The following is a 25,994-nucleotide window of genomic DNA, read 5'->3' as shown; positions in this document are numbered from 1 at the left end:
TATTGTGCTAGGCAGAATTACTGTGATGTTTTATTTATATTTATAAAAGGCAGCTGGAGAAGCTGATGATTCTATCAATCTTTTGCTGTATATATTTGAATGTTTCAAATTGCTATTGCCACAGAAAAGCTTTCTTTGAACTGCAATTACCCACTCATTCCAAATTGCCAATGTGTGCCAATACCTTACTTTGAGTGAGCTGTTTAATCCAGATTCTACACATTACACTTCTACACAGTGATTAACATGTCTGAATGTCAGATGTATATTATGTTCAATAACATGACCATAATAAAAATCCAAATGGGTAAATAAAAGATATGTTTCTTTTGCCAAAAATAAATGAATCACATTTATTAACAAATAGCCCTTGGTAGGAGTATTGTACAGTACACAGGAGAGGTTTTACATACATTCAAAATTAATGTCATGGCAACACATTTCTGGTATTTTGATCATAGGTAAGGCAAAACAGTGATGGATCACTTGGTTACATTCTCAGCTTTCACACATAGCCTTGATCAATGTTTACCTATTGTAAAACCTGAGTTTTAATAATAACCGCTATATTAGAAATACTACCAACAAAAATGAAAGAAATGTTCAAATACATGGCATGAAAGTGTCTCCTAGCATTTATAACATTGGATAAACACACATTAAAAGACAGAAATAAACATAATCAATAATAAACAGACTTAAATTAAGTGACACTGAAAAAGATGGACTACTGAGTCCATTGTCAACCGTGAAACAAAAAAAAGAAAAAAAAAACAAAAACAGCACTCTTGACAAATACTGGTAAATAGAAAAATCTTCACCTGATTTTTAAATTGCACTTCAACAACACAATACTGATAAAAAATCTTTTTTTTTTCTTTAATGCAGAAATGAAAACAGAAAATTCATTTCACCGGTTAAACTATTTTACCAACTCAGAAATATAGAGATATGAGTTTCTTTTTGTTTAACTTGCAGAATGATCAAAGAATTGATCAGTTGTTCATGTTTGTCTTTATGTAGGCTACATTCAAAGGTGAACACAAATTCTCTGTGACATACCTTTAACTAAACATGACAACCAGCACCTGAACATGAAGTCTTCCCCTTCATGACATTTGTCATCATATAACTCCAGCATTAATAGTTTGGATAGAGCACTGATAAGGCAAATATAACACCACACTTTGAGTGTCTTCAGGACAATGCAGCCAAGTGAAATGTGCATTACAATGATACAGTGTGGACCAGAAAAGCAGGTTGCTGGACTGGTTAGACCAAGCAGTTGAAATGACTGTATGACTCTCTAGTGTTATAGATAGACTCTCTTGTCATGTCTGTCATGATTAACACATATATGATGTCCATGGAGAGAGACTACCCAATGGAGTTAAGTGAACAGACAGAGCACCGTATGGAGTGTACAGTGTACAGTCATTTTTTGTGCGTGCATTGTTACAAAGAAAACCCCTGACTATAATCCTGAGCATTAGACAAGGTTTTTTGCCTTTAGCTCTATTTCACCCATTTACAATTATAGTTTGCACCCATGTGCCTCTACAGCTACTAATGTGAACGGTTACCTACTATACAACAACAGAACATTACATCGCCTTACATAGTATAAAATAATTTCGTTCCGAAGCTTAACTGGTGCTGGTGCTGTCCATAGTTGCAAGCAGATGGGAGATCTTGGCCCTCTGGGATGGAGTGATGTTCTGGCTCATGTGGATGATGCAGTCCATGGCTACCTCAGGGTTGGCCTGCACCAGGCTGGGACACAAACGGAAAATAATAACATTAGCTCGCCTATTAACATGCCATGATAAAAATATATTGTCAGTGATGAACATATTGAGACAGTTCCGTGAAATCGGCTCTTGTTAGTGTAAACCCATAAAATTTTAATTATCAAATTATGTACAGTTTATTCAGATGAAAATACAGACTGTCAGAAGTTGATTTGTGTGTGTGTGTGTGTGTGTGTGTGTGTGTGTTTGTGTGTGCGTGTACCTGCGGATATGTTTCAAAGTGTAATCTCTTTTGAGGTACTTGATGTTCTCGCGGATGGCAGATTGAGTGCCATCCTCCTTGGACAAATGCTTTTCAAGCCACTCAACTACAGCTTGATTGTTGTCCCAAAGGTAGGCCTGGAAAAACAGACATAAGAGCCTTTAAACCCCTGATCTCCAAAGATTTTGACATTGAAGCGCCTAAACGTAACATGAGTGGCGGTCCACGGGCCAAAAACTGCAACTGGACATTGATTATTTAGACATGCAAGAAGTAGGCATTAGCATTTTAGGTATTTTGTCGTCATGGTGTTGTCATAATTAAGGGTTTAAAAAAAACACTGCTGGAGTATAATTTAACTGTAGCAAAATATACCAACTATTTATTTTGGAATGCCAAAATAAATATTGGCCAAATTTGGCCTGTGAACCCTACTTTGGGTGGCCCTGCTTTACAGGCATCGATGCAAACGGACTGATTATTTCAGTCTCTCTACACACCTTGACAGTTCCCTCTGTTTCCACGAACCAGCGCCGCAGCATGGACTGAATGTGTCCATCACTGAGGTCCTTGTTGGCCTGCAGAATCTCACACTTCACCACCTGCTCCAACAGGAGGCGACGCAGACGCCAGTAGAAGAAGCTCCGCACGTTCTTCCACTCCAAAATATCCTGTCAAACAGAGTATTAGAGGGCACAGTACAGCATGTACACATTCATGACCACATATATCCCCTCCCAATACAACTTTGTTCTCTTTGTTTTCTTTTGGACACCTGCATCTAAAGAGACATACATAATGCCTGTCATAAGTAGAGAGCTCATGAGGAGCGGACTCACAGTGATGACCCCCTTCTCCTGCATCCTGCCAGGAGTGTCATGCAGATCTACAAACTGCACTGCCACCTGGTGGTAGATGGGCAACAGGAACTCCTCTCTAGCTCTCAGCTTGGTCTCCAGCTCCTTGCGCTGTTTGTCAGGCAGCTCTGGGGTACCTGGCCAAAACAGAAGAGGTATGAGTTATTCTAAGACTCTCCAATAAGGTTATGAAGATTCCAACAGCATTACAATGATACTGATGTATACAATAAACAAGGATGGTAGTGAGAGTTCAACAGGGAAAGAGGCTTTACCTAGCTGCTCAGCCAGACTAGCATAAACTGAATCTAGCCTTCTCATGGTCTTCAACAGGTCCTTCCTCCTGAATTTGATCTCCACAGTACCCTCTGCCTCTAGCACACCCCCTCTGGACAGAGAGAGCACAACAGGAACAGGGAGAGAGACAGAAAGAGAGAGGCTGGTTATTCACACACCTCTCTAACTTGGGATTTTCTTTGACTAAGTATTAAAGATCCTGACTGCTTAACATACCTGCTCTCCCTGTCAGCATAGAGCTCCATACACAGGGGGTTGATGGTGGGGTCAATCACCACCCAGGACCCGCCTCTCAGTTCAGCATAGGGCGGGATGTACACCAGCACCGGCTGGCGGAACTCACGGAGTCCATCCACAATAAAGGCCCCAAACTTCAGTATTTGATCATACATATCTGGGAGAGAAACAGGAGAGAGAAAACATATTTAAATACATTAGACAGTCTTGCAAGTAATGCAAACATGCAGTTTCCCTGCATCTTTTCAGTAGCATTCATCCTATACCTTTCATTCCCCCAGAGAAGCCCCTCCAGTTGGCAAACACCATGAGTGGCAGACGTTCACGGTTGAAGTCACAAATAGCCTGGGCTGTTTTGAAGGCCGAGTCTGGGAACCACACCTGGCCGGCCTGCTGCAGGAGCTGAGACAAACACACAAAAACAGTCAGGGGTGTATTACTTTTCTTATTAGTTATTATTAGAGTCCACAGCCCGTTTGCCTGACACTTGCAAATCAATTTTATAAACTGTGACCTCAAACAAACTTGCAGTGAGGTGAAATCACTCACTTTAGCTTCTGAGTTCAAGTTGGCTGGATCTGCTGGGACAGTGAGCTCCACAGTGCGCGTTTCCACAGCAATAACACCAAGGGGAATTCCTCCTAATCTGTATTCACCCATAAATTAGCTAGCACCTTGTTATGAAGCAATTAAAAATGATGGAATTTATTAATCAATAAAAATATGTAATATTCTGCAAGTGTGTAAATGGACTTACCGGGCTCTGCCCACTACCACTGTCTGAGCCCAAGATCCCATGACCTCCATGAACGAGCCATGGTCAAAGAATCCACTCTGCCAGGCCCCTTTCACAGCTAATGACACAAATCCAGAACATTCAGTACAAGGAAATAAACCTGGTTGGTCAGTTGAAATAGAATAGTCATGCCAAGCAACTCACTGGGGTGCGGCCTCCCAGCCAGCATCCAGCGCGGGTCATATGGAGCTTTTGTGGGGGTGAATTCTATCTCTCTGTCTACTGGATCCTTAGTTGCCATCACAGGCACAGGGGACTGCTTGTTCTGTAATGAGAGAAGTACAGCTTAAGCTAGAGATCTCCAGGGGTGGTACAGTTACTGTACATAGAATTAGATGCCACACATTCAACTGAACCTTTGGCATATAGGAGAGCCACTGGAGGATGGTGAAGACACCCTCAAAGTCATCTGGCACAGTGGTGTGTGTGACTCCGTTGTTGTGCATGATCTGGATTCCTCCCAGCTGGTTGTTGGATGTGTAGACCTCCCTCCCCAGAACCTGCACAGACACAGGGCCTTTAATCTTCAAGGTCTTTGACCAGTGGATTTTTCAAATTGACCATGAAATGCACTAAATATTTTATCTGAAATACTCAAGTCTTAACAGTGAGGTGCGTTAAACCCGCAGACCTTGTTGAGAGCACCGGCTCCAGTCAGGATGATGTGAGAGTTCTCCACCTGGATAACTCTCTGTCCCAGACGGACCAGATAGGCTCCAATTCCAATGGCGCGGCATGTCACCTGCAAGAGCATAAAGTGACTCAGATATAACAGAGGCCCAGAGAAACTATGGAGCAATGGTTTCTTACTGCTGAGGGAGGCAAGGGTTGATGAGCCTTACCATACTGATGGTAATAATCTCCCCATAGGCCTGAGAGGATTCTCCAGCAATGGTGCCAGAACCACGCAAGTTCTCGACCCCAAGACCATCATCCTTTCCGATGATGTCCGTGATGATGTACCTGGAATGGATAGGCACAGTGACAAAGACAGACAAAGATCAAATCTTTATTTTCCCACGGGAACAAGCACACAAGGTTGTCAAGAACATTTCTATGGGTTAGAATAAACAATTGCTTTCTTGTACCTGGACTCTCCACCCTCCTCTACATGGTGACAGTGCACAGCATTGGTGGAGCTGATACGGGTGTAGTCCTGTGGTGTCAGGTAAAGGTACTTGAAACCCTACAGATGGAGATGGAAATAACTCATCAGAATCAATGTGAAACCAGCAATTACCTCACATATGGCTTCTTTTGGTCATCTCTTTTTCTAAACTAACACCAGCGCATAATACAGATAGGAGGAGAAAACCCCCTGAGGTCACCTTGTAGGGGTCAGTGGGGTCGATCCAGGCCACCTGGAACATGTGTCTGATCTCTTCAGCCAGGCCGATGCGCGCTCCACTGTTGGCTGCAATGTAAATGCGGGGGATGCCCTCGGTCCGAGCCAGCTCAGACGCCCTGAGGAACAGCTCGTCCTCTTGAGGCCCGAACGAGCCGATCATGTGGGTGATGTCGTTACAGATGACGATGATGTCCCGACCCTCTGGGTACTCTGGAGTCTTCATCTTCATCTTGAAGGCGACCATTCCCACCTGGTGAAGAGTAGTTATAGAAGACGTTACAGCACTTGGTGGTGTCAGTATCATCACAGTGAGAGAGCATGAATTGACAGTGTGATATTATTTACTGCGAGTCTGCTATTAACATCCTACATCATTGTCTCCAGGCAGGCGGTTCATCTGCGTCAGTCGACCTTGCGGGTCCAGAACCAGCTCGGTGCACATCAGCACATCTTTAGGATATTTGTCCCCCGGACCCCACAGCTTGAACAGTGCCTGCAGGAAGAATTTAAATATTGGTCAGATGCCTCAGGAGCATCAAACAAAGTAAACAAAGTTCAGTGACTCAGCAGTACCTGTCTGAACATCTCAGGGAAGTCGTAGACATATGTAGTTCCCAGAGTCTGGGCCTGGAAACGCTTGGCCTGCAGCAGGTCTTTGGTCACATAGGGAGCATTGATCAGCATGCCATGCAGGAGACCCTGCTTGTCTCCATACGACTGGAACATGATCTGAACAGGGAAAGATGATGAGGTCAGTTTAGTAATTCACGTTTCCTTGAAAAATATATGGAAATCTTGCTCTCTGTTTACATACTTAAAAGTGCAGCAACAAAATAAAGCCAAAGAATAAATACCCTGCAACATTTTAAATATATTGGTCCACTATTTCACAAAATGCTTGAAGTAGGCTACCACTGTCCACTGTCCACACCTGTCCAGAAATTGGGTCGGTGACCTCCTTATACAGGCTGATGTCCAAATAATAGCCAGACTCATTAGTGAGGAAAAGACGGATAGGAATGGCATTCCCTGTGGGCGTCAGACGGATGTTGATCTTCAGCTCAGCCTGCAGCACCCGCAGCTTCCACAGACGGCTGCCGTAACGCATCACCATGGAGCGGACAGACTCCTCTATCTGACGGCCCCAAGGAAAGGACAAGGGTGTTAAAGAGACACTTCACATTTAATATAAGCTGATATATTTCAAAAAATGTATGCAATCATTTCTAAAACAGTATTAAAAAATAAGCATGGTGGAAAGCCTTAATGGAGGGATACTCTTGAAACATATAATCTCCAAGTTAATAAGGTGGTTTATATAGTATGGTATAGTGCATAGTATAGTGAATAGAAATTCAAATCCGTAACAAAGCATTAGAACCAAATATGTAAATATCTAATGAACTATATAAAACATAGTGAAATCTTTAAGGGGGAAATCAATTGCCCCCAAAGACTGCTGAGGTGCAAAATTGACAAAATGTCTATGTACAAACATCATAGAGAAAAAACACAATATTTTGATGACAAAGTAATCAATTTGATGTACATTCTAATAACTGTATGTGACTCCAACAAACACAATGCCATGGCAGCAGACATTATGTGGTAGGACACTGACTTTGGAAGGGTCCATGATGACAGTGGGGACGAAGTTGAGGAAGATGTGGTTGCAGTCTGTCCGGACATTAGTGTTACTGAAAGCCACCTCCAGCTCATCCATGGCCTCCAGCAGAAGACGCTCTCCCTCATTTTGCAGGTACTCAAAGGAAGCTTCCTGGTTGTATATAAAGAGAGGTTAATCAGGTGTACTTCTATCAAACCATGAATAAGCCTTGCACTTAACAAAAACAATCAATCTAAAAAACAAAACAAGTAAAAATGATACCTAGATTATTTTAACAAGTAGTAAGCTGTGGCTCTTACCTTTGTGATGAGATCTGAGTGGCGGATGATAGCTCGGATGAAGAAGCGGTAGTCGGTAACTTCAGTACCCTCCTGGACACGAGCAGCACCCAGATACAGGTGCATCTTGTGGTTGGCACAGGGAACAGCTGTCAGGTAAAAGTTCCTCATGCGGTTCAGCTCCAGCTGAAAGGCCAAAGCTGGCTCCAGGTTACGGTAAATACGGTCCTCCTGGAACTGAGGAGAGGTACAGATAGAGCCAGAGGGTCATCATCTCCTCTCTAGTAGACAGTAGCATCATTCATCCAGCTCATTACCGAACTGCAATGAGACTATCAATGCTATCATTATCTTCTTCAATATCTGAGAAAAAAAATCTTACCCCGTCTCTAGCTCTGAAAGTGAAGAACTTTGGAAATTCTCTCTGTTGAAATGAAATTGTAAAAGTGTTGAGTAAATAACAAACAATAACAAGTAGGTAGCTAGCAAAAGTTTAAAAATCTATTGACAGCTTGATCGAACAGAATTAGTGTATCATTAGTGTATCTATGGTAAGGCAGTATTAGTATCAGTAGTAGTATCAGGATCTAAAATTTTGTGTTGCCTCCAGCTTGCTGGCAATACAAGGATTTCACTAGGATTTGGTCAATATGGTTATGTTAGGAGCAAAGTATCTATAACTGTGCCATGAATATGATAAGTCCTTTAGCCTAACTGCCCAGCGGTTGATAGCAGCAGGAACAATTTTGAAATTTAAACTTTAAATAGTCTCTATCATGAAAATTGGATGAGTTGTAAATGCAAAGGTGGTCTATGGAAATAGAATATCGCACACTCAATTTCTACAATACACTGTTTATTAATGATTCAGTTATGATATTCAGTGATATTATGTGTTTTCAAATGTATTTTAGGAGGTAATTCAACAGAATGTGTAGCCTTTAAATCAAAGGAGTACTAGTCACATGAAGTATATTCCAAAGACCCTTCACACTTGGGGCATTTTAGCTCAAAAAAGTGGTATCAAATAAAAGGTTGCATGAAGAAACATATAATCCATAGTATTATGTATTTCTATACAGTTTATGAAAATGAATGAAAAACAATAGTGGGCCTGATAAAAACAGTGTACTTGCTCAGTCAGCAAAGACTATCTCTACGCATTACCTTCTGTGCAATCAAAAACGTGATCCGCCTGATGCCATACTCAAAGAGGAGTGCTTTCTGTAAAGGAAACATACCATTTTCATTTCAAAAATCAGAAAGCTGAAATACACTGTTATGAACAATTCCGCACATACATAAGACTATATCAAGTCTAAAATTAGATCAGTTAGGAGGCTGACCTTGGACTGGGCATAGGCAGTGAAGGCTGTGACCAAAGCATCATCATCTTCTGTGTCTGCTGATTTTATGGACACATTAATGATGTGGATTGGGTTTTCCCTCATGTTCTGTAGAGGAGAGAAGAGACATGGGTGATCACAGAGAATACAAGAATAGAAACGGCCTTCTTATTGACAGGCCAGTGACCCTTAAACACCCACAGCCGTCACCTTGCAGTTCTCCTCCTCGTACAGACTGGAGCAGGCTTCCGAGATCAGCGGGCTCTCCAGGAGTGGATCTGCAAAGCTGGAGATGACCTCATCAAAGTTCCTGCAAAACAAGCATGAACACAAAGTCAACATTCAATGACTGTAATTCTCACTCTCTACATGTTGTTGTTAAATATCGCTGGGGGGGAAATAGCAAAACTAACATGAACTCAACTGTGACTTACCTTTTGAAGTCCTCAAAACACTGGAAGGCCACCATGGCACCCATGCGCTGGCAAGGTGGTGACAAAGCCCCCTCCAGGAAGAGCTCACTGCTCTGCCGGCGCATTTCAAACTGGCCTGAGCCGCTCACTGGGACAGCAACCCTGTCAGGAAGAACACACAGACAGGTCAGTCAGAGCTGGACAGGATCAGCAACTGATCGCTGTAGAGAGGTTTGCTTAGCAAAAAAACACTGAACAGCCATCAGTACAAATATGTGTACAGGGAGCAATAAAAGCTACATCACGATGCCTGTTTTTACTTATTTAACAACAAAGCAACCAAGTATTGTCAACCTCGCATCCAATTATGATTGTACAGATACGTATATGTATTCCATTGAATAGGATTATGAATGGTTGTTACAGAGATCATGAGCAATTGTTACTGAGCGTTTGATTGATAGTTGCAAATCACGGATCAAAATCTGATGCTGGAGATTACAGGCTCCCCGGATGGCAGCAATTAACTAAATGTCAGGCTTTAAGGTTTTTAAGAGGAACATGGTATTAATAAGAGATGTGCCTCTCAAAAGCTCCTTATTGCTTTAAAAGTTGAGAAAGGCAAAAAAAAAATGTACATAGAAAAGCTCAATAAAAAGTGAATTAGGAAGGACTTGTTAGAGGAGTCCTTAAGCAAACGTTTCTGGTTCCACAGAAAGGGAGGAAAAAGCAACACATTGCATTCAGCATGCATTGCTGTGAGACATACAGACGATCAGGTGTCTGGCTGGCTGGGAGGAGCTTTACTCTACCTGTTCAGAGTAGGGCTGCTCCCTCTGAAATAAGATGATTGACAGGTGAATATTAGCAGTGGATGATCAACCTTAACCTCTACCTCTAGGCATTATGATTAGATTAAAGCACTTTATAAGATGCTCTGCACATTCACATTAATGTCCAATGAGTAAAACCATTCTGCATTCAAAGTTAGCCATAAGCAGTTACAGCCACGATTATTGACTGCTCTGTACCTGTGCTACTATACTGAAGCTATCTGGGTTATGATTTGTCAGGGTAACGTCATAAACTAGTCAGATGAGGGCCGATGGAGATTTAAGAGTATTCTTTTTATTGTTTTAAGGCCTGGATTTCATGTAAAATCTGTATGATGATTGGTTTAACGGAAAAAAAACAGCTGTTAAAGGTCTCAACAGAGAGCGGACATCACAGTCCCTGATGAGCAGAGGGATTATGTGGCTGATTATGGGGAATAAATGACTCTGGTGAAACAACTATTTTTTGGAAGGAATGAGGAAAGAAAAAGGACGTAAATGGAAGTAGTAATAATAATAAATTCAAAGAATGTAAGAGATGTGTGGGGAGTCAAATGGTGTTTAAGAACAAATTGGCGACATATTCATCTGTGGCCAAAGAATCTTTCCAGTGCCAGTGAGGGAAACCTGGTACCTGTTAGGGTGGGACGATGGTAACATAAATTGGAAGTCTACAGCACATGTCCCATCCTGCAACTGGTGATGCTGGAGGCTATTTAGCTCATAGGCAATGTAGCCTCTGCGCACATACACCTGTAAGGGAAGACAGAACAAGTATCAGTAGATAAACAGATAGAAACAAATTCACTTCTCAGTTTTGTCTTCACTCTCCTTACTTCCAAGGCGGCCATGCACACAACTTGATTGGCGTGATAGAAGAAATTGGGCAAGACATCAAAAATGGAAGTCTCAGAGAGGATGAGTTTCTGTAGACAATTAAAACAAATATTATTAATTTGATCATCAAGCTGTTTAAAATGATCATGTTCATATGAAACCTCTGCAAACAAGGCTTACCTTCAGGTTCTCTGGGCAAAACTGGTGGCCGTACATGTCAATGGCTGACAGGAAGATGGACTCCACCTGGTTGTGCCTCAGTTCATAGGACGGTAAATGGGAAGCTATCAAGACCTATGAAACATTCAAACATTATATTGAGACTATCAAGCAGGAACAAATCTGACAGCTCAAAAAGCAGTCCATAATTTCAGGTTCAACTCAGGTTATCTATGATATATTCCCTACAAGAAGTCCATACAAAATGCATATCCTGTCTAAAATTGCCACTGTAGCTGTGGAGTGGTTACAATATATAGATCTAACAAAATCATTTGAATTCCAAAAATCACACTCTCAGTGACAATAAATAGCAAATCAAATCACTTTTACATTTTCTTGACATAAATGTACATGTCTGTAAATTGAGTTCAAATTATCAAACTTTTTTTTTTTTAAATCCCATTTTAGACAAACAATCTATTCAAAATGGACAGTCTTACCTGTCTGGCTCTCAAGGCTACCTTTGAGTTCTCCATTTTGCTGAGCTGTGTGAGCTCATTCAGGATGGCCATCAGCTCATCTGCTAGGGTGGGATCCCTCCCACAAAGCTGGTCCTACACAAAGTCAAAGACATCCCACTCTGCATCAAGATGTTTATCACAGAGACCTCATGTAAATGTTTATGTATACATGTCAGTGTGGAGGTCGGTGGAAGCCTTACTATGAGCATGGTGACTAGGATGTTCTTCTTGGAGACTTGGGCGTGAGAGAAGATATAGTCCAGCACAGGAGCCATGTTGGGCTTGTACTGCTCCCTCAGGTTGATAACACACTTGTCGTAGTGAGCTGTTTGGGAGAACATGAGCAGAATTAGATAAACTATTGCCCAACAAACCACAAGGTCTGGGAAATGCCTCATCAAGAGATTTTTCAATTGGAGTTGAAATAGCATTAATGTCACCTTGCTGAAACTGCATCTCTACTTGCAGGTAGCGCTTCAGCAGATCCAGAACCACAGACTTCATATAGCCACGGATTCCACTGCGGTACCTGGGACACATTCAATCATCTGTTAATCAATGCAAATATCAACAGCAGTCACATATATTGTGTGTTACTGCTGGACAATCTGGTGCTGCAAAAAACAAAAAAATACAAACCTCTGCACTAGCTGCACAATACTCTGAGTGTTCATGAAGAACACCTCTCGGTCAGCCTTCCTCTGTAGAGTGGCTGCATGGCTGTCTAGAACACTGGCAATCTGAAATGAAGGAGGAGAAAAATATCATTATGTATAGTGCATTGTTAAGCCCTGGGGGAAAAAAAACAAGCAGAGGAAGACACTACACTCCTGGCATGCGCACAGATACACCAAAATCAGGTGTGATGAATCCAGAGCATAAAGAAACTTTATGAATTAATGTAATTCAGTCCTCCTGGCCATCACATAATGCAATATGTATTTAGTGGTTTCTATGCTTGCAAGAGTGGTTATTGACATTTAGGTACACTGATATCAAACCAGGCCCCTCCCCCAGAGCACTGCAGCCAATTCCAACCATCACTGTGCAGCACTCACCCTCTGGCTAGGGAACTGGCAGAGGACAGAGGTGATGTTGCTCGCATACTGGGCCATGACTTTACGGATGGCCTTCTCCACACCGGGGGGAATGCGACCTGCCACACTGGTCATGATCTCCTGGAGCTCCAACAGCGGCAGGGAGGGGTCCCTCAGCGTCTTCATCAGGGTAGCCACCCACTGTTTCACCTGCACAGACGAACATACAAACCCAAACATGCTCATATAATTGGCAAAGAGTGCCAATTCAAGAATCTGCAGTGGAGGAAGGCCTGTGATGTACCTTGCTGCTGAAGTAGGGCTCTGAAAGGCAGTACCCATCCATGACTTTTACCAAGTTTTCTAGCACACTGTGGAAGACCTGGTGAAGCTTCTCTCCTACGATGGGCAGTGGCTGCTGGGGTGGCAGAGAGGCCGTGTTAAGCTCCACCTAGGACAGGAGAACAAAATGGGAAAGAGAACAGTATTCATTATTTTCTGCAATGAATAAAGTGAGGCATAAAATTAATTTGCTTTCCAACCAGAGCAGCTACCGGACTCTGCCAGCCCACAGTAAACACTTTTTTTATTTTTTTATACAGGGAAAACTGATCAAACAAGGCCATTCTGATATGTTACTAGCCCAGGCCAAAACACATCAGAATGGCTAGGGACTATAAAAATATATACATTTCAAGCCACGATAAAGTGATCCATGTATGCACAGTAGCTTGTGATAAACTCAGATTAATTTACCAGATGGATACTGCTGGGGTCATCCAGGTCCATGCGTGCAACTACACAGCCAGGCTCCAGGACCGCCCCAGGTCTCTTTACAAAGTGGATACAACCAGACTCCTGCACTGTTAGGGTCATCACCATCTTCATCACCTGAATCCATAACATAAACAGCAGGTCAACAAAAACACATCAATGTTCAGCATGCCACAAGAAGTGATTACAGTTTCACACATTTCACCAAAGTCTGTCAACATTCACCTCAATCTCTGCATAGGAGTATCCTGCAGAAATATGGCCTCCATCCTCAATCATGTACTGCAGCAGTTTACCAGCAGAGGGCGACCTCAGCACTGTGGGATCCTTCTCCTTATCAAACACACACGTCTTGTTGCCAACAGTGATGCGGTAGCTGTGGTGTCAAAAACGAAAGAAAAACAGCAATAAATAAAGCAAATAAATTGCCTACTATATATGGAGAGAGTTCACTACCATAAAACAAATTATATTTGCCACTCTTTCACCAAGTGGGTAGAATAAGGCTTGATCGGTTGATTGGTATGGAAAATGAATTAATTTTAGCTGTGATTGTGCAGCTTGTCTTGCCTGTCCACTTCCTCCTTCATGTAGGTGGTGTGGCTGCTGCCGTCATAGGAAAGCAGAAGGCCGCCATCACTCAGCCTGTGGACATCGATCTCAATGTCTGAGCCATTCATAATGATGACATAAGTTGTTGGGGACTGGCGAGCAACCTGCAGAAAAAATTAAGACCGTTATTGATTAGAAAAAAGGTAAGATGTTAAGTCAAAAACAGCAAATGAGTGAAGAGAAAGTCAGATACCTTGAGGCAGAATTTGACTCCTTCATATATAAGGTCCACATTGACAGAGTTGAGGAGACTGGCCGCAGGGAGTACCTGGCCTCTGTAGATGTATAAATAAATTATGTATAAATGTATAAATAGTGTTTATTGAAATAAAGTCCATTACATGAACACAGAATAACAACTGCAGCTGGACATCAGTAAGAAGAGGTGTTGTACTACTGACCTTTCTAGTGAATGTAGGAAGTCGGACATGCTCTTTCTGAAGCTGGCATCAGCAACATGTAAAGCTCCACAGACAATGCCCAGCATGGTATCTGGTCTTTCAGCCTACAGAAAGAAAATGTGGCTCAAATGATCAAATAAAGCAAAGAAACTAAAAAACCACAACTTCAGTGATCCTGTATCCAATCATTATCCAGCTGTGTAATGAAGTTTTGTCTCCTCAGACCCCTACCTGCACTTTCTCTGCAATTAGATGATCCAGCCAGCCAGTGTCGATGTCATTGTTTCTAAAGCTTTCTGTCTCTAGTAATTTAATGAGGTATTCAACTGTGGTCCTGAAGTCACCTCTGATGGACAGCTCCTTCATAGCCACCACCATGTTCCTGAAGCACATGGAAGATACGACACCCATCAAACACATAAACCATACAAGATATCAATGTGTTTTTATGTTATATGTTGATATTAAATTATTCAGCCTATATTTGTTCTCTGTGTAAAAAATCAATTATCATAGCATTTGAATAGCGTTTTTGCCAAAAATGTAAGAAAGTAATTACATTAGTGGCAAAAATACTATTGCATTATTGTCTCTAGATTTTATTATATTATTGGCTGGATATTGCATTATGTTTGTTTAGTTTTATTGCATTATGGGCAGTTACCACACACAGGTATTGCATTAGACAGGACACCCAACAACGACTTTAATTGCAAAAGATCTAGATATGACGACATCAGAACAATAAAGAGACTTACGAAATGGCTTCCTCGCGGTTCTCGCCCCAGGAGAAACAGTGTCCAAACTGGGAGTCTGCAAACTCATGCAGACCGCCAGCAGCCCCAACACTGAAGTAACCCCAGACGTTTTTACTGCTGCGAAAGTTAAGCTCCTGCACAGTGCCCGAACTGGGCTTGAACCCCTGTGAGTGACAACAAGGACAAGTCAGTGGTCCACATTAAAAATATATAAGAAATAGAGTGGTATGTCTGTGATGAATGTTGACGAGATCAACGAGCCACACCTCATCAGGGTTTTCACTGGTGATCCGAACAGCTATGACGTGTCCTCTTGGACAAGGCATGCAGTCTGGGGCCTCAAAGTTAATAGTGCTGTCGCCCCATGGAGTTTCTCCATAAAACAAGCGGATGTCCTTAATTCTATGGAGGGGGATCCCCATCGCAATCTATCACAGATGAAAACATTGAGTTAAAATGAATTGAATCTCTACATATAGTCTCAGCTGCATGAGACTGACTCACTCTCTTGATGAGATTTCATTCCTGTGGTGTAATTACTGTTCTGAGTGTCCAGTGATAAAGGTTTACCTGAAGCTGGGCAGCAGGCAGGTTGACGTCTCCGATCATCTCTGTGCAGGGGTGTTCCACCTGCAGCCGGGGGTTCAGCTCCAGAAAATGGAAGCTGCCATCCTCAGAGAAGAGGTACTCTACAGTTCCTGCACTCACATAGCCCACCATTTTAGCCAGCCGCACAGCATACTAGATCACAGAGAGGGGACATTTGGAAAATGATGTCAAAACCACAGCCGATGAGTTAATTGAGGTTAGCAAATAAATTATGTACATAAAAATAACTCACCCGTTCCATTTGCTCAAATGTTGAGGGAGCGGCTATAGTGGCAGGGGCCTCCTCTATGATCTTCTGGTGCCTTCTCTGGATGGAGCAGTCTCGTCCAAACAGAGAGATAGCGTTACCATACTGGTCAGCCAGTATCTGGACCTCAAGGTGCCTCGCCTGCTGGGCCAGCTGCATGATGAAGATGGGCGAGCCGGGTACCTCAGCCTGAACCTGCACTCAAAATACAAGCAAACTCTAAGAATTACACTAACTTCCAGTATATGTAGTGTTTGCAAAAATACATAGAATTTAGACAAAGCATTAGCTAGTAAAATGTAATCAAACAAACCTGTCTGAAGAAGTTGGGAAAGTCCTCAGAACTTTCTACCTTCCGGATACCCTTTCCACCTCCACCCTCAGAGGCCTTGATAACAACTGGATAACCGATTCTGTCAGCTCCCTTCAAAAAGAAAGCACATAAAATACAACTTACCCCAAGATGCTTATGTCCGGGGACTAATTAAAAAAAAGAGAATACCAAAGGTATCGATATTGTTATGAAGACTTTACTAGTAATGCTTACTGCCAGCCCGTCGTCTACGTCATGAACACAGCCATGTATGTAGACTTCTGGAGGAACACTGATTACATTGCCCAGTCTTTGGTCCTCCTCTCCCCAGTCCACCCTCAGACCTGGAGCACCGAGACATGCAAGGTTACAACATGAAAGCGCTGCCAAATATTGACAAAAATTTGATAATTGTTTTGCACAGATGCACAGATAGGAACTTTAAAATATATGTCAGGGTGTCTAACTAATTCCAAGCGTTGACAGTGCAATCTGTGCTAGATTATATAGCACAACTGAGATAATGAGGGGGATCGTGCATCACCTGATCCGCTCCATGGCAGGGTGGGAATGTCGGCACTCTGGGCCACAATGGACGAAGCCACCTTATCTCCGAGAGCCCACATGGCCTTACTGGACGGCCCTGAGACATGAACAGCCATCGTCATCCCACCAAATCATGTGACGCTGGTACAAACGAACCAAACCGAAATAATATGACTATACTGTGGTTTCAGACTGGATTGTACCTAAGAATGATATTCCTGCCTTGTTCAACAGCTCAGGCAATTTGGGATTTTCTGAAGCATGGCCCCAACCGGCCCACACAGCCTGTTGATAGTGATAAACACAGACAGTTAATTGACAGTTGGAGAACGCAAAGGAAAACAGATATAACTCAGAGACCATTCAGACTAAAACTTCTTTCTCTCCGACAACACTGTTGTGAATGTAAATAAATGGTGAGATGTACCTGTACTGGGATTCTTTTGGCAATGTCCACTATCAGCTCTACATTGGCATAATTGTTATTGTTGGACCCACCGGGTACAGGTACATAATGGTCTGCCATTTTGATGTACTCTACAGGGGAAAAAGGGCAGCACATAACACTTGTTGTTCAGTGCATGTTTTCAGGGAATCGCTGCTTTCTATAGCAGCCTGGTAAAACATGAATTCACACAGCTGACTCACAGTTAACACACACAGTTTAAAGTATTTCCCTCTCACCCTTACCTAGATAACCGCTGGGTAATAAAAGTATCAAGTTCATAATGACCTGCATTAGCTTTCAAGTCTTCAGGGGTTACCATGACGACGAAACGGATGGTCCTCTCATTCCGGAACATTTCGTAGGACCAGCGACGGATAGAACGCATACATTTGACTGCAGCTATACCATTGTTAGCTATTAGCACCTGCAACAGAAGAAGAAGCAGCTGGACGAGTCTGAGAGAGACAGAGCTGGGTAGATAAGAGTGCATTCTACTGCTGCAATGCCATTAACCACTCCAAAAGAAATTATAGAGATAAGAGTTTCAGAAATGCAGAAAAGATTATTCTTACTTTATCAATGACACGGTTGCCACCAAAGCGAGTGACAAACTCAGCAGGTGAGGCCACCGTGAAGTCTCTCTGCAGATCCATTTTTCTGTGTTCTCGTCCTTTTTTCACCAAGTGAGGACCAGACATGCTAGGCCTGGAATAGAAAACTAATGGTTAATTGACTTGCCTGTCTATGCACTGGCTATAATCCATTCAGTATGTCTGCTGTAACCTATATTAAATCAAAACAAACATTCACGAAACTGCAGGTTGCATATCATCCAACACAATGTCATATCCAAGCACAAGTAAACAGCAACAGAGACTACAGTGCCTCTAGTAAACAGCCACAGACCTGTGGGAATCAGGGACTGTGAACAGACTACATAACTGCAACAAGGTAACAACAGCACTGAAAATCAAAAAGTCAAAGTTCAGTCTTTCTCTACAACGGGTAAGCCTAAACGGACCAGCCCGTTTATGTCTGGCCTTATCTTCAAAATTACACCTAACCACTGCTCTTCATAGAACCACTCACCAAACAGTGGAATCTGATTGACGTTACCAGACTCTCTTACCTACAGAGACTGGGCCATGGCTTCCACTCTTATAGGATATTCACCACAGGAGAGCCAATAAAAGGTAAATGTGGTGTCAGCAAAAAAAAAAACATGCATACTTGCCTCAGTCCTATAAGGTGACATGCCTAGTGGGCTGTTTCCAGAAGCTCCAAAAGATAGAAAAAAATAGAAATCCAAATGCTCCAATAGCTAGACAACCTACTAGCTATATGCAGCCTGGGAATTTAAGTGAGCTTCAAAAGCACTGTATGTGGACAGAAACCAGTGCTTGAAGATTTGCATGCACACTCTTATTACTTTGGTTGTGAAATGACAAAATCAAAATCAAAGTCCAGTCTGTCAGCCTTATTCGGACAGCTTTATCAGATGAATTGTCCAACACCATTTTTATTTATCATGAAAACAGATCCCAAATTTTAGGTGCAAAACATATTTCAATAGATCATTATATTCATGACGTAATCCTTTTTACTAAATAGTGAAAAATTCATATTTTACAATGGCTTCCACAAGTCATAATGTAATCATCCAATCACATCTAAAATGGCTCAAGAGGTTGAAAAGTTGCAAGCTCCGTTTTTAGTTTACAAAGCTCATCTCATCTGGTTAACTATTACTACAGAGTCTTGCAGGATAAAAAGGAGTATTTAAGTTATTAAATGCAAAAGTAGTCGAACCGAACTATACTGACATATAGTATTTTATTGTAGGAAAATCCTTCATCACTGAACCACAACAAGGCACATTCAGGACACTGCTCACATAGAGAGAACAAAAGTGGAGCAATTTGCAGCTAATTTGAATAAACTACATAATAACAACATTTGCCAAGATATTTGTACCATGAAAATTATCTGCTGGCTCATGCCTAGTTCATTCCAAAGTCTTATCGCACTTGCACCACAAACCTCTTGAACCTTTGTTGAATTTCTGGGAAGTGTTAAGCTATGAAAGAACTCCTGTGTTGCATCAGTAGGCTATATTGTGAAGTTGGAGAGCAATATCATCTGGGATGATATGAACTTTAGACGCAACTCTCTTATAGTGCAGTTTGTTCAGTGACTGGAGATTGCACTCAATTGTGGAACCATTTCTTTTTTTGATAACTTGTTTTAGCTTGTTGTCATGCACTTTTGATTAGTTCCTCTTCTGGCATATGAGGGCATAACTGAGAACAGAGCATAACTTAGGGACTTTAAGAAGTGTAATTAGTGGCAAAACATGCAGGTTAACTGCTCTATTTCTTAAACACTGAAAAGTTCTTGCTGGTCTGTCTTACACTTCCCTCCTCTAGGGAAAGCAAATTGTTGGAGTGTTTTTGTTTTATTTCCTCAAACTTGCACGTGCCCCTACAAGCTCTGCACAGTTACATAACTATAGCCACACTGTAACTATGCAGAAGGTTTTACTACTTCTGCAAAAATTGCAAATCTATTCAAACTCATTGCAGACTAATTATGCACATTTAGACCTACGTAATTTCTATTACTCTGACATAAAGCATATGTGACAACTGTGCACAAAACAAACATTGTGGTCAGAGTTTCAAATTACAAAGAAGGGTAACCAACATCTTATCATGGGACTAACCTTTTGAGACACTGAAACCAGTTGAGACTTTGACCGCCATTCCCCTCCATTATCATGCAAGCTTAAAGTGTGAATACATTTTGAAATCTAAGACCAAAACAAAGACCAAAAGAGACCTCCACAAAGCCCTTCCTCTCAGGCACTCCCACCCTTCTCCCCTCCCACATACACAGATCCCTGAGGAAGGAGACTGAACACACGTAGGCTCTATCACATAGGCTATCAGATCCACAGCAAATACACACAAGCTAGCCAACACCACGACCCAAGTTATTGTTCTACTCCATCTACCAAGAGAACAACTATTATCCAGACAAAAACTGAAGCCAAAGTTTTTGGCCACAATGAGACTGAAGCCTTCATGTGTGACTAGAGAAGCATATCAGAAAAAAGATTTAATTTCCATTAAACATTTGTCCTGAGGTGTGTGTTGGCTACTGCGGCGTGAGATTCCTCCATGATATGGTTGGGTTATCAAAATTGTTCCCTTGAACCACAGGGAGATGCATCTAAAGCTAAGCTGTAGTAGCAGAGGAAAATCTCTTACCTGTCTCCCCTTCATGATGATTCCTACATGTCCTGCCCCGTGCATAAACACAGAGTGACCCTTTATGCATTTGGAGGAGACGGGCCAACTAAACTTTTGTCAAGTTGAACACCTACAGTAGCTGTGCGCAGCCGACAACTACTCTGAACATCCATCATATCGCATATCATTGTTGGGTACAAAAATAACTCCGTCTTAACTATGCAAACTATAACAAATTAAAAGAAAAAAGCCGTTGACAGTGTGTTTGCCAGCCAATCTTTTAACCGTGTTGTGTCCTGAACTCACACCAGTTTTCAAAGTCACAGGCACTTGTTCCAATAATAGAGCAGGGGAGTTTGGCATGCGACAACAACACAGGGCAACACGGCATAGTCAGGTGATCACACGCAGCGTGCGGAGACAGGGTACGTACTAGGAACAGTATGGTAACATGGCTGCAGATTTGACCCGCCCCCGACAATAGATTTTTGAGCAACAACACAAAAAACCAACCCCATCTCACTCACGCTAATATTTGATGGCCGCATGCTTCCATGCTTTCCTCACATGCCAGAGTTGCAACCTCTACACTGGGCTTTTATGTCTATATTCACATGAGGCAACATGTCTGACCCTGACCCTAGACATAAAGTTCACTTAAATAAGAGAAGCTTGGCAAGACCTTACTTCATGCCTGAGGATGCGGGCTCTGCTGCTGCTGAGGTCGCCTGCGGAGGGGAGCAGGTGGTGGTGGAGGCCGGTGGCTGAGACGGACCATAGGGAGGTTTGGTGACCAGAGGCTCCTCATCTGAAGAATTATCCTCCGATGCTCCCAGAATGAATTTGAGGCGTTCCCTCGCCTCGGGCCCTGAACTGAGCTTTGGCACGGTGCGTCTGGAAGGTGTCTGGGAGGCGGCTGGTGCTGATGGCTGATTTGCCTTCACCTCAGACGAGGCCTGCAAAGGTTCGGTGTCCACTGTTTTCACTTCTAGACCCTCAGCTGAGGCACTGTTGGCCTGAGGACTGCTATCCTCATTGTGTGTTGAGGTAGCAGCAACTGTTGCCGTGGAATGTTCGTCCAGACAAGCGGTATGTGTAGCAGGAGTCTCCTCCTGGGCTGCAGGGAGACCGCAGCCGGGGGGAGAATCATCTCCTTTCTCGGGCATTGTTATGGTCTTGGTATTAATCCTCCACAGCAGCAACAATATCCATAGGCTTAACCCCAAAACTGCAAGTGGGAGCATTCACAGACATCCTGTTGAGACTGCAACAAAGACAAAGTTGACATTTTATGATTCAGTTGGATAACAGATGACATTAATTTTCACATCATATAGCTATGTGACCAAACATGGAAAAACAGGCACATCATGGGATTTGCATTCATGGCTTTAACATGGTATATTACAAAATAGGAGTCAATAAATCATTTTGTTTAAATGATTAATTACTGAATGAAAAGGGTGCATTTTAATCAAACTTTTTCTGATGTACAAAGAGTTTCCTGCAAAGTTATGTGAGCCTGAGTCAGCTTCATGCTTGGTTACATACCTCAGTCTAAAGCTAAGTGAATGAAGAAATCTTTAGGCTACATAGTGTTTTTGCTTACTAATTCCTAATCCTATTCTAGTCTGGAGACATTTCTCCTGACCTGTGGTCAGAGGTCAGGACCCCTCTCAGGACAGGGCATTCTGGGTAACTTCAACTAGGAGCACAGAGACAGCCTGTCCTCTGTATAGGCCCATACCCAAGTACAAAGTTTATACCACAAGAAAGAGGAGTAAAATGCCTCTGCAGAATGCTGAGCACAAAATGTCAATGAAGTAAACTCAAATTGTATTTTGAGCAAACATTAATACATTTTAAAATGTGCACAGTCAAATGTGCAGTCATTTGAGAATGAACCTTTTCAATACATTGATACAGTTATGCAGTGCACCATGCTGGCAGGACCTGGCAGGCTATATTTCCCAGCCAGTGACCAGTAAACAGCCTGTCTGGCAGCTGCTTCTCCCATATGGGGTAAAGGTCGGCAGTGAGGGAATGAACTGGGGGGGGGAACAAGCATCCAAATCATATAAACAGCTACAAGGAGAAATTGGAGGCAGCACACACACAGAAACACAGAAATAAAAATTACACTTAATGCACTAATACACAATGTGAGAGAAAGAGACATTCACAACACAAACAAAGAGGCATTTGTCCTCAGGAGCCATTTGACCTTCAGTGAGACTTACAGGAACTAAGAGGGGATTGAGCCTCACTTTTCAAATGAAGCTCAAATTTGAAAGTACTCATTTACAAAATGCATCTACAACAACGCTTCTTTCAAATGGCAGTAGGCTACTTCAAAAAGGGCAAAACTGTAGTGGTTAAAAAAATAGGTGTCTAAATTATGAACTCAAGTCAGTGATAAAGATAGGAAAAACAAAACCTGCATGTTTAAAAAAAACAATCCTACTTTCAAAATAGCACTGTTACCACAGTTTTCCAAAAATTAGATTTTCATGTAACTGAACATGTAACTACTCCCGATAAAGAACACTGTGAATTACAATTATACTCTCAACTTATATCACAAATACAAGTGGATAAGCGTGGCTTTACTTTCAGCTCCATCCTTGACGTGTAAACCCTTATGGCCCACACTGACCTCAGCTGATTGTCAAAAGCACAAAAATGTCACAGAAACAAATGTTTGACGTGGCTTATCAACTGCCAGCTCAACTGAACACATAAATGCAGCTATTGTTCTTTTCCACCAACGTTAACACAAAAACTACATAATCTTTGTGGACCAAAGTTTACATTTAGCAACCATCCACAAAACAGATGTGACAGAAAACTAAGAAAAAGAAGTAAAGTAAAGCAAGATTAGCAGCGAGTCAAGTCAGTCCTGAGAGTGAAATGCTGTACCGTTACAACCTTTTACGAGTACTGTTTTGGTTACTACTACTGGCTCCTATTTGAGCCAAAAACGGACATTCCTGCATGACAGCCATTTGTGGCAATGCCATAGTTATGATACTAACTTGATTATCGTTGGAAACATCATCTAGAAAAAGCCCATTTAACTGTAAAAACATGTAATCTACGCTTACCAAAAAAGGTAACGGACTGTCCGTTGATGTTGTTGTTCCTCAATAGCTAGCGAGCTAGCACTGACAGCCAAACCCCCCTGTCAGTTTTCCTAACTTAAAACTACTCAGAATTGTTTTTAATTAACTCCAGGCTTCAGTGCTTCATTATCTCAAAAACTCAACGTACGTCGCCTGAACTGCACCGTTGTTGAGGAGTTTATTGTTTTAATAGTTTTAATAATTGCAGCTGCAAATGTCAAAGCGACCTACCATCAGTTTCTCATCCACACCGTCCAGCGCCTGCCTCGCTGGTATCGTAAACATGTGGAGGGGGGAGGGCTTTCCCACGCTGAGGCACCTCCCGGAGGGGCGGAGTCAGTCCGAAGATGGTATATAGAAAAGACCAAACACTCAATAGTTAAAAAAAAACAGAATAGTCCGCTTTCCAGTCTGCTAAAATGGGCGTAAATCGTCGCTCATGAACTCCCCTCCTCCTATTTTGATTGGAGAATTGTCAAGCGTGACATATTTTTGCCCCAAATAAGGGGTTCTTGGATCTCACCCCCTTTCAAATTAATGTCAAAATGAATATAGGTAATCTTGATTATTTTTTCTTTCTAAGGTTCCTCTAATATGCATTTCTTTATTTGTCAAGGTGGATTCGGATGGGTTTTGAAGCTGCATGAAATGAAATGAAAAAAGTAAAAAAAAAACGCGAGCCATACTAAGCATTCCAGCATTCCATGGCTTTGTGAATTTCCCCAAGGGGATTAATAAAGTGCTATCTTACCTTATTTTATCTTACCTTGAAGTGAGGACCGCCGCATGGTTGTTATCAAAATAATAAAAAAAAATTCAGTAACATTTATTTCACTCATTTTAAGAACAGTTGACAGACAGGATCCAAAAATTCCATTCATTTAAGGTAAAAAAAATGGATCTGGATATAATCCGAATTAAATCCACAAAATGACGGAAACACTTAGTTATAATAATGTCTCATAATAATATCTGAATATATTAATATAATACTTCCATGATTTTGACCCAGGGACAAACGGCATAAACATAGCTACACAAAATGCTATTATCAGTTAGTGACTGATCTGGTTCAAACCTTAAATTTATTTATCTCTAAAAAAAACGAAAAAAGAAAAAAAAAGAAAGAACAAAAACTACATAAGCATAATGCATATCACGTTACCCTAGCAACTGATCTGGCACAGACCTAAAACAAATTATTTTTTCTCAAAAACTACTCATTGCAAAATGAATATTTTAACTGTGGCCGATAACAATACATTTATGTACATTTATGTGTAATTCCATTCTCTTTCCATCTACTACAACCTCCAAGCACCTGCAATCTTAAAAGCACTATCTGTAGTATTTTATCGAAAAAAAATCATTACCACAGTAGTATAATTGCCATTAACAAGTTTGGTGGCTTCTACCAGCCTTTACATTGCATTTTACATAGTGTGCCACCGGGTTGGATTTCCCTGGATATCTGCTACATTGCTTTACAACGCAAAACATGAAAAGGGCTGCTATTCTTCCAGTGATGTTTTGATGTTGCTATACCCAGCACATTTGATGGTCAGTTTCTCCTCTGTGCATGTGTCAAACAGACGATTTAGCAGAGTAGAGTAAACTTTATTGTCCCCGAGGGGAAATTTGTCTTGGGCACAGTGCTACAATCCGTTACTTCACATAAAAAAACATCACAAAACATGAGAAGCGTTTGACAGTTGCTTCACATAAAAAACATCATAAAGACATGAAAAACATTTGAAAGACATTTAACTATACATTTGACATTGACAACAGCACGGCTTAAAAAGAAACTAGGAATTAAAGTGCAAAAGTGCTAAGTGCTAAAGTGCTTGTGTATTTATTGCACATTGCACTAAGATTTAGCATTAGAGTTCAGCAGCTTCATGGAGGCTGGAACAAACGATAGCTTCAAGCGGTTTGATTTGCACTTTGGCACACGGAGTCTTCTTCCTGATGGCAGAAGTTCGTATTCAGAGAAGAGGGGATGCTGAGAGTCCACAATGATTTTTTAGTGGATCAAATTACACACAAACCGAAAATAATAATAACATACAGAGTAAAATTTATGTTTCTGCATTGGGCAAAATTGTGGGAGGAGAGTGCATACGCGAGGATTAACGCCCTCTTTTGCATACCGGAAGGTGTTTGGTTTTTTTTTCCGAGTGATTCATCTTCTCAATACAACATCTTTGCACTTCCTCCTATCCGCACTGTTCTCGCGGCAACAGGAACGCGCCAAAATAAGAAAACACAACTGTTGTCAAATCGTTATGTTGCGTAGTTAGCTAGCAAG

General features: G+C 41.8%; 1 protein-coding gene across 1 annotated transcript; it reads right to left on the bottom strand.

The window, feature by feature from the left end:
• Positions 1-339: 339 nt before the first annotated feature.
• Positions 340-21,268, bottom strand: acacb (acetyl-CoA carboxylase beta). The gene is made up of 53 exons (XM_071513602.1): positions 21,249-21,268; positions 17,883-18,015; positions 17,596-17,734; positions 17,290-17,399; positions 17,066-17,147; positions 16,861-16,959; positions 16,551-16,660; positions 16,317-16,427; positions 15,989-16,198; positions 15,718-15,888; positions 15,414-15,575; positions 15,148-15,311; positions 14,621-14,771; positions 14,390-14,493; positions 14,182-14,263; positions 13,947-14,092; positions 13,602-13,752; positions 13,359-13,493; positions 12,907-13,053; positions 12,624-12,812; positions 12,205-12,305; positions 12,006-12,094; positions 11,766-11,890; positions 11,545-11,658; positions 11,063-11,176; positions 10,882-10,971; positions 10,680-10,798; positions 10,025-10,048; positions 9,234-9,374; positions 9,010-9,109; positions 8,800-8,907; positions 8,621-8,677; positions 7,836-7,877; positions 7,475-7,690; positions 7,170-7,325; positions 6,480-6,683; positions 6,122-6,277; positions 5,919-6,041; positions 5,529-5,798; positions 5,289-5,386; positions 5,043-5,163; positions 4,832-4,942; positions 4,557-4,700; positions 4,345-4,465; positions 4,162-4,258; positions 3,954-4,050; positions 3,671-3,806; positions 3,384-3,561; positions 3,146-3,258; positions 2,853-3,007; positions 2,514-2,684; positions 2,014-2,150; positions 340-1,773 (listed from the first exon to the last, which is right to left on the bottom strand). Exons 1-53 carry the CDS (start codon positions 21,251-21,253, stop codon positions 1,647-1,649), a joined length of 6,756 nt encoding a protein of 2,251 aa, XP_071369703.1. The 5' UTR covers positions 21,254-21,268; the 3' UTR covers positions 340-1,646.
• Positions 21,269-25,994: the final 4,726 nt, after the last annotated feature.

Source organism: Centroberyx affinis, unplaced genomic scaffold (genome assembly GCF_046629955.1).
Source record: "Centroberyx affinis isolate AG114_WGS23_722 - 3 ecotype Tasmania unplaced genomic scaffold, CSIRO-AGI_Caff_v1 ptg007379l_1, whole genome shotgun sequence".
Classification (NCBI taxonomy): Eukaryota; Metazoa; Chordata; class Actinopteri; order Beryciformes; family Berycidae; genus Centroberyx; species Centroberyx affinis.
The sequence above is the reverse complement of the archived record's forward strand: the minus strand, read 5'-3'. Positions and strand labels throughout refer to the sequence as shown.

What these genes read in the sequence shown, in the direction of transcription:
- acacb (XM_071513602.1), bottom strand. An exon ending in AGCAGCCCTACTCTGAACAG is followed by an intron (nt 9,375 to 10,024) that starts GTAGAGTAAAGC and finishes TCTTCCTGACAG; the next exon opens with GGTTGCTGTCCCAGTGAGCG. An exon ending in AGATTATTACCATCAGTATG is followed by an intron (nt 4,943 to 5,042) that starts GTAAGGCTCATC and finishes ATGCTCTTGCAG; the next exon opens with GTGACATGCCGCGCCATTGG.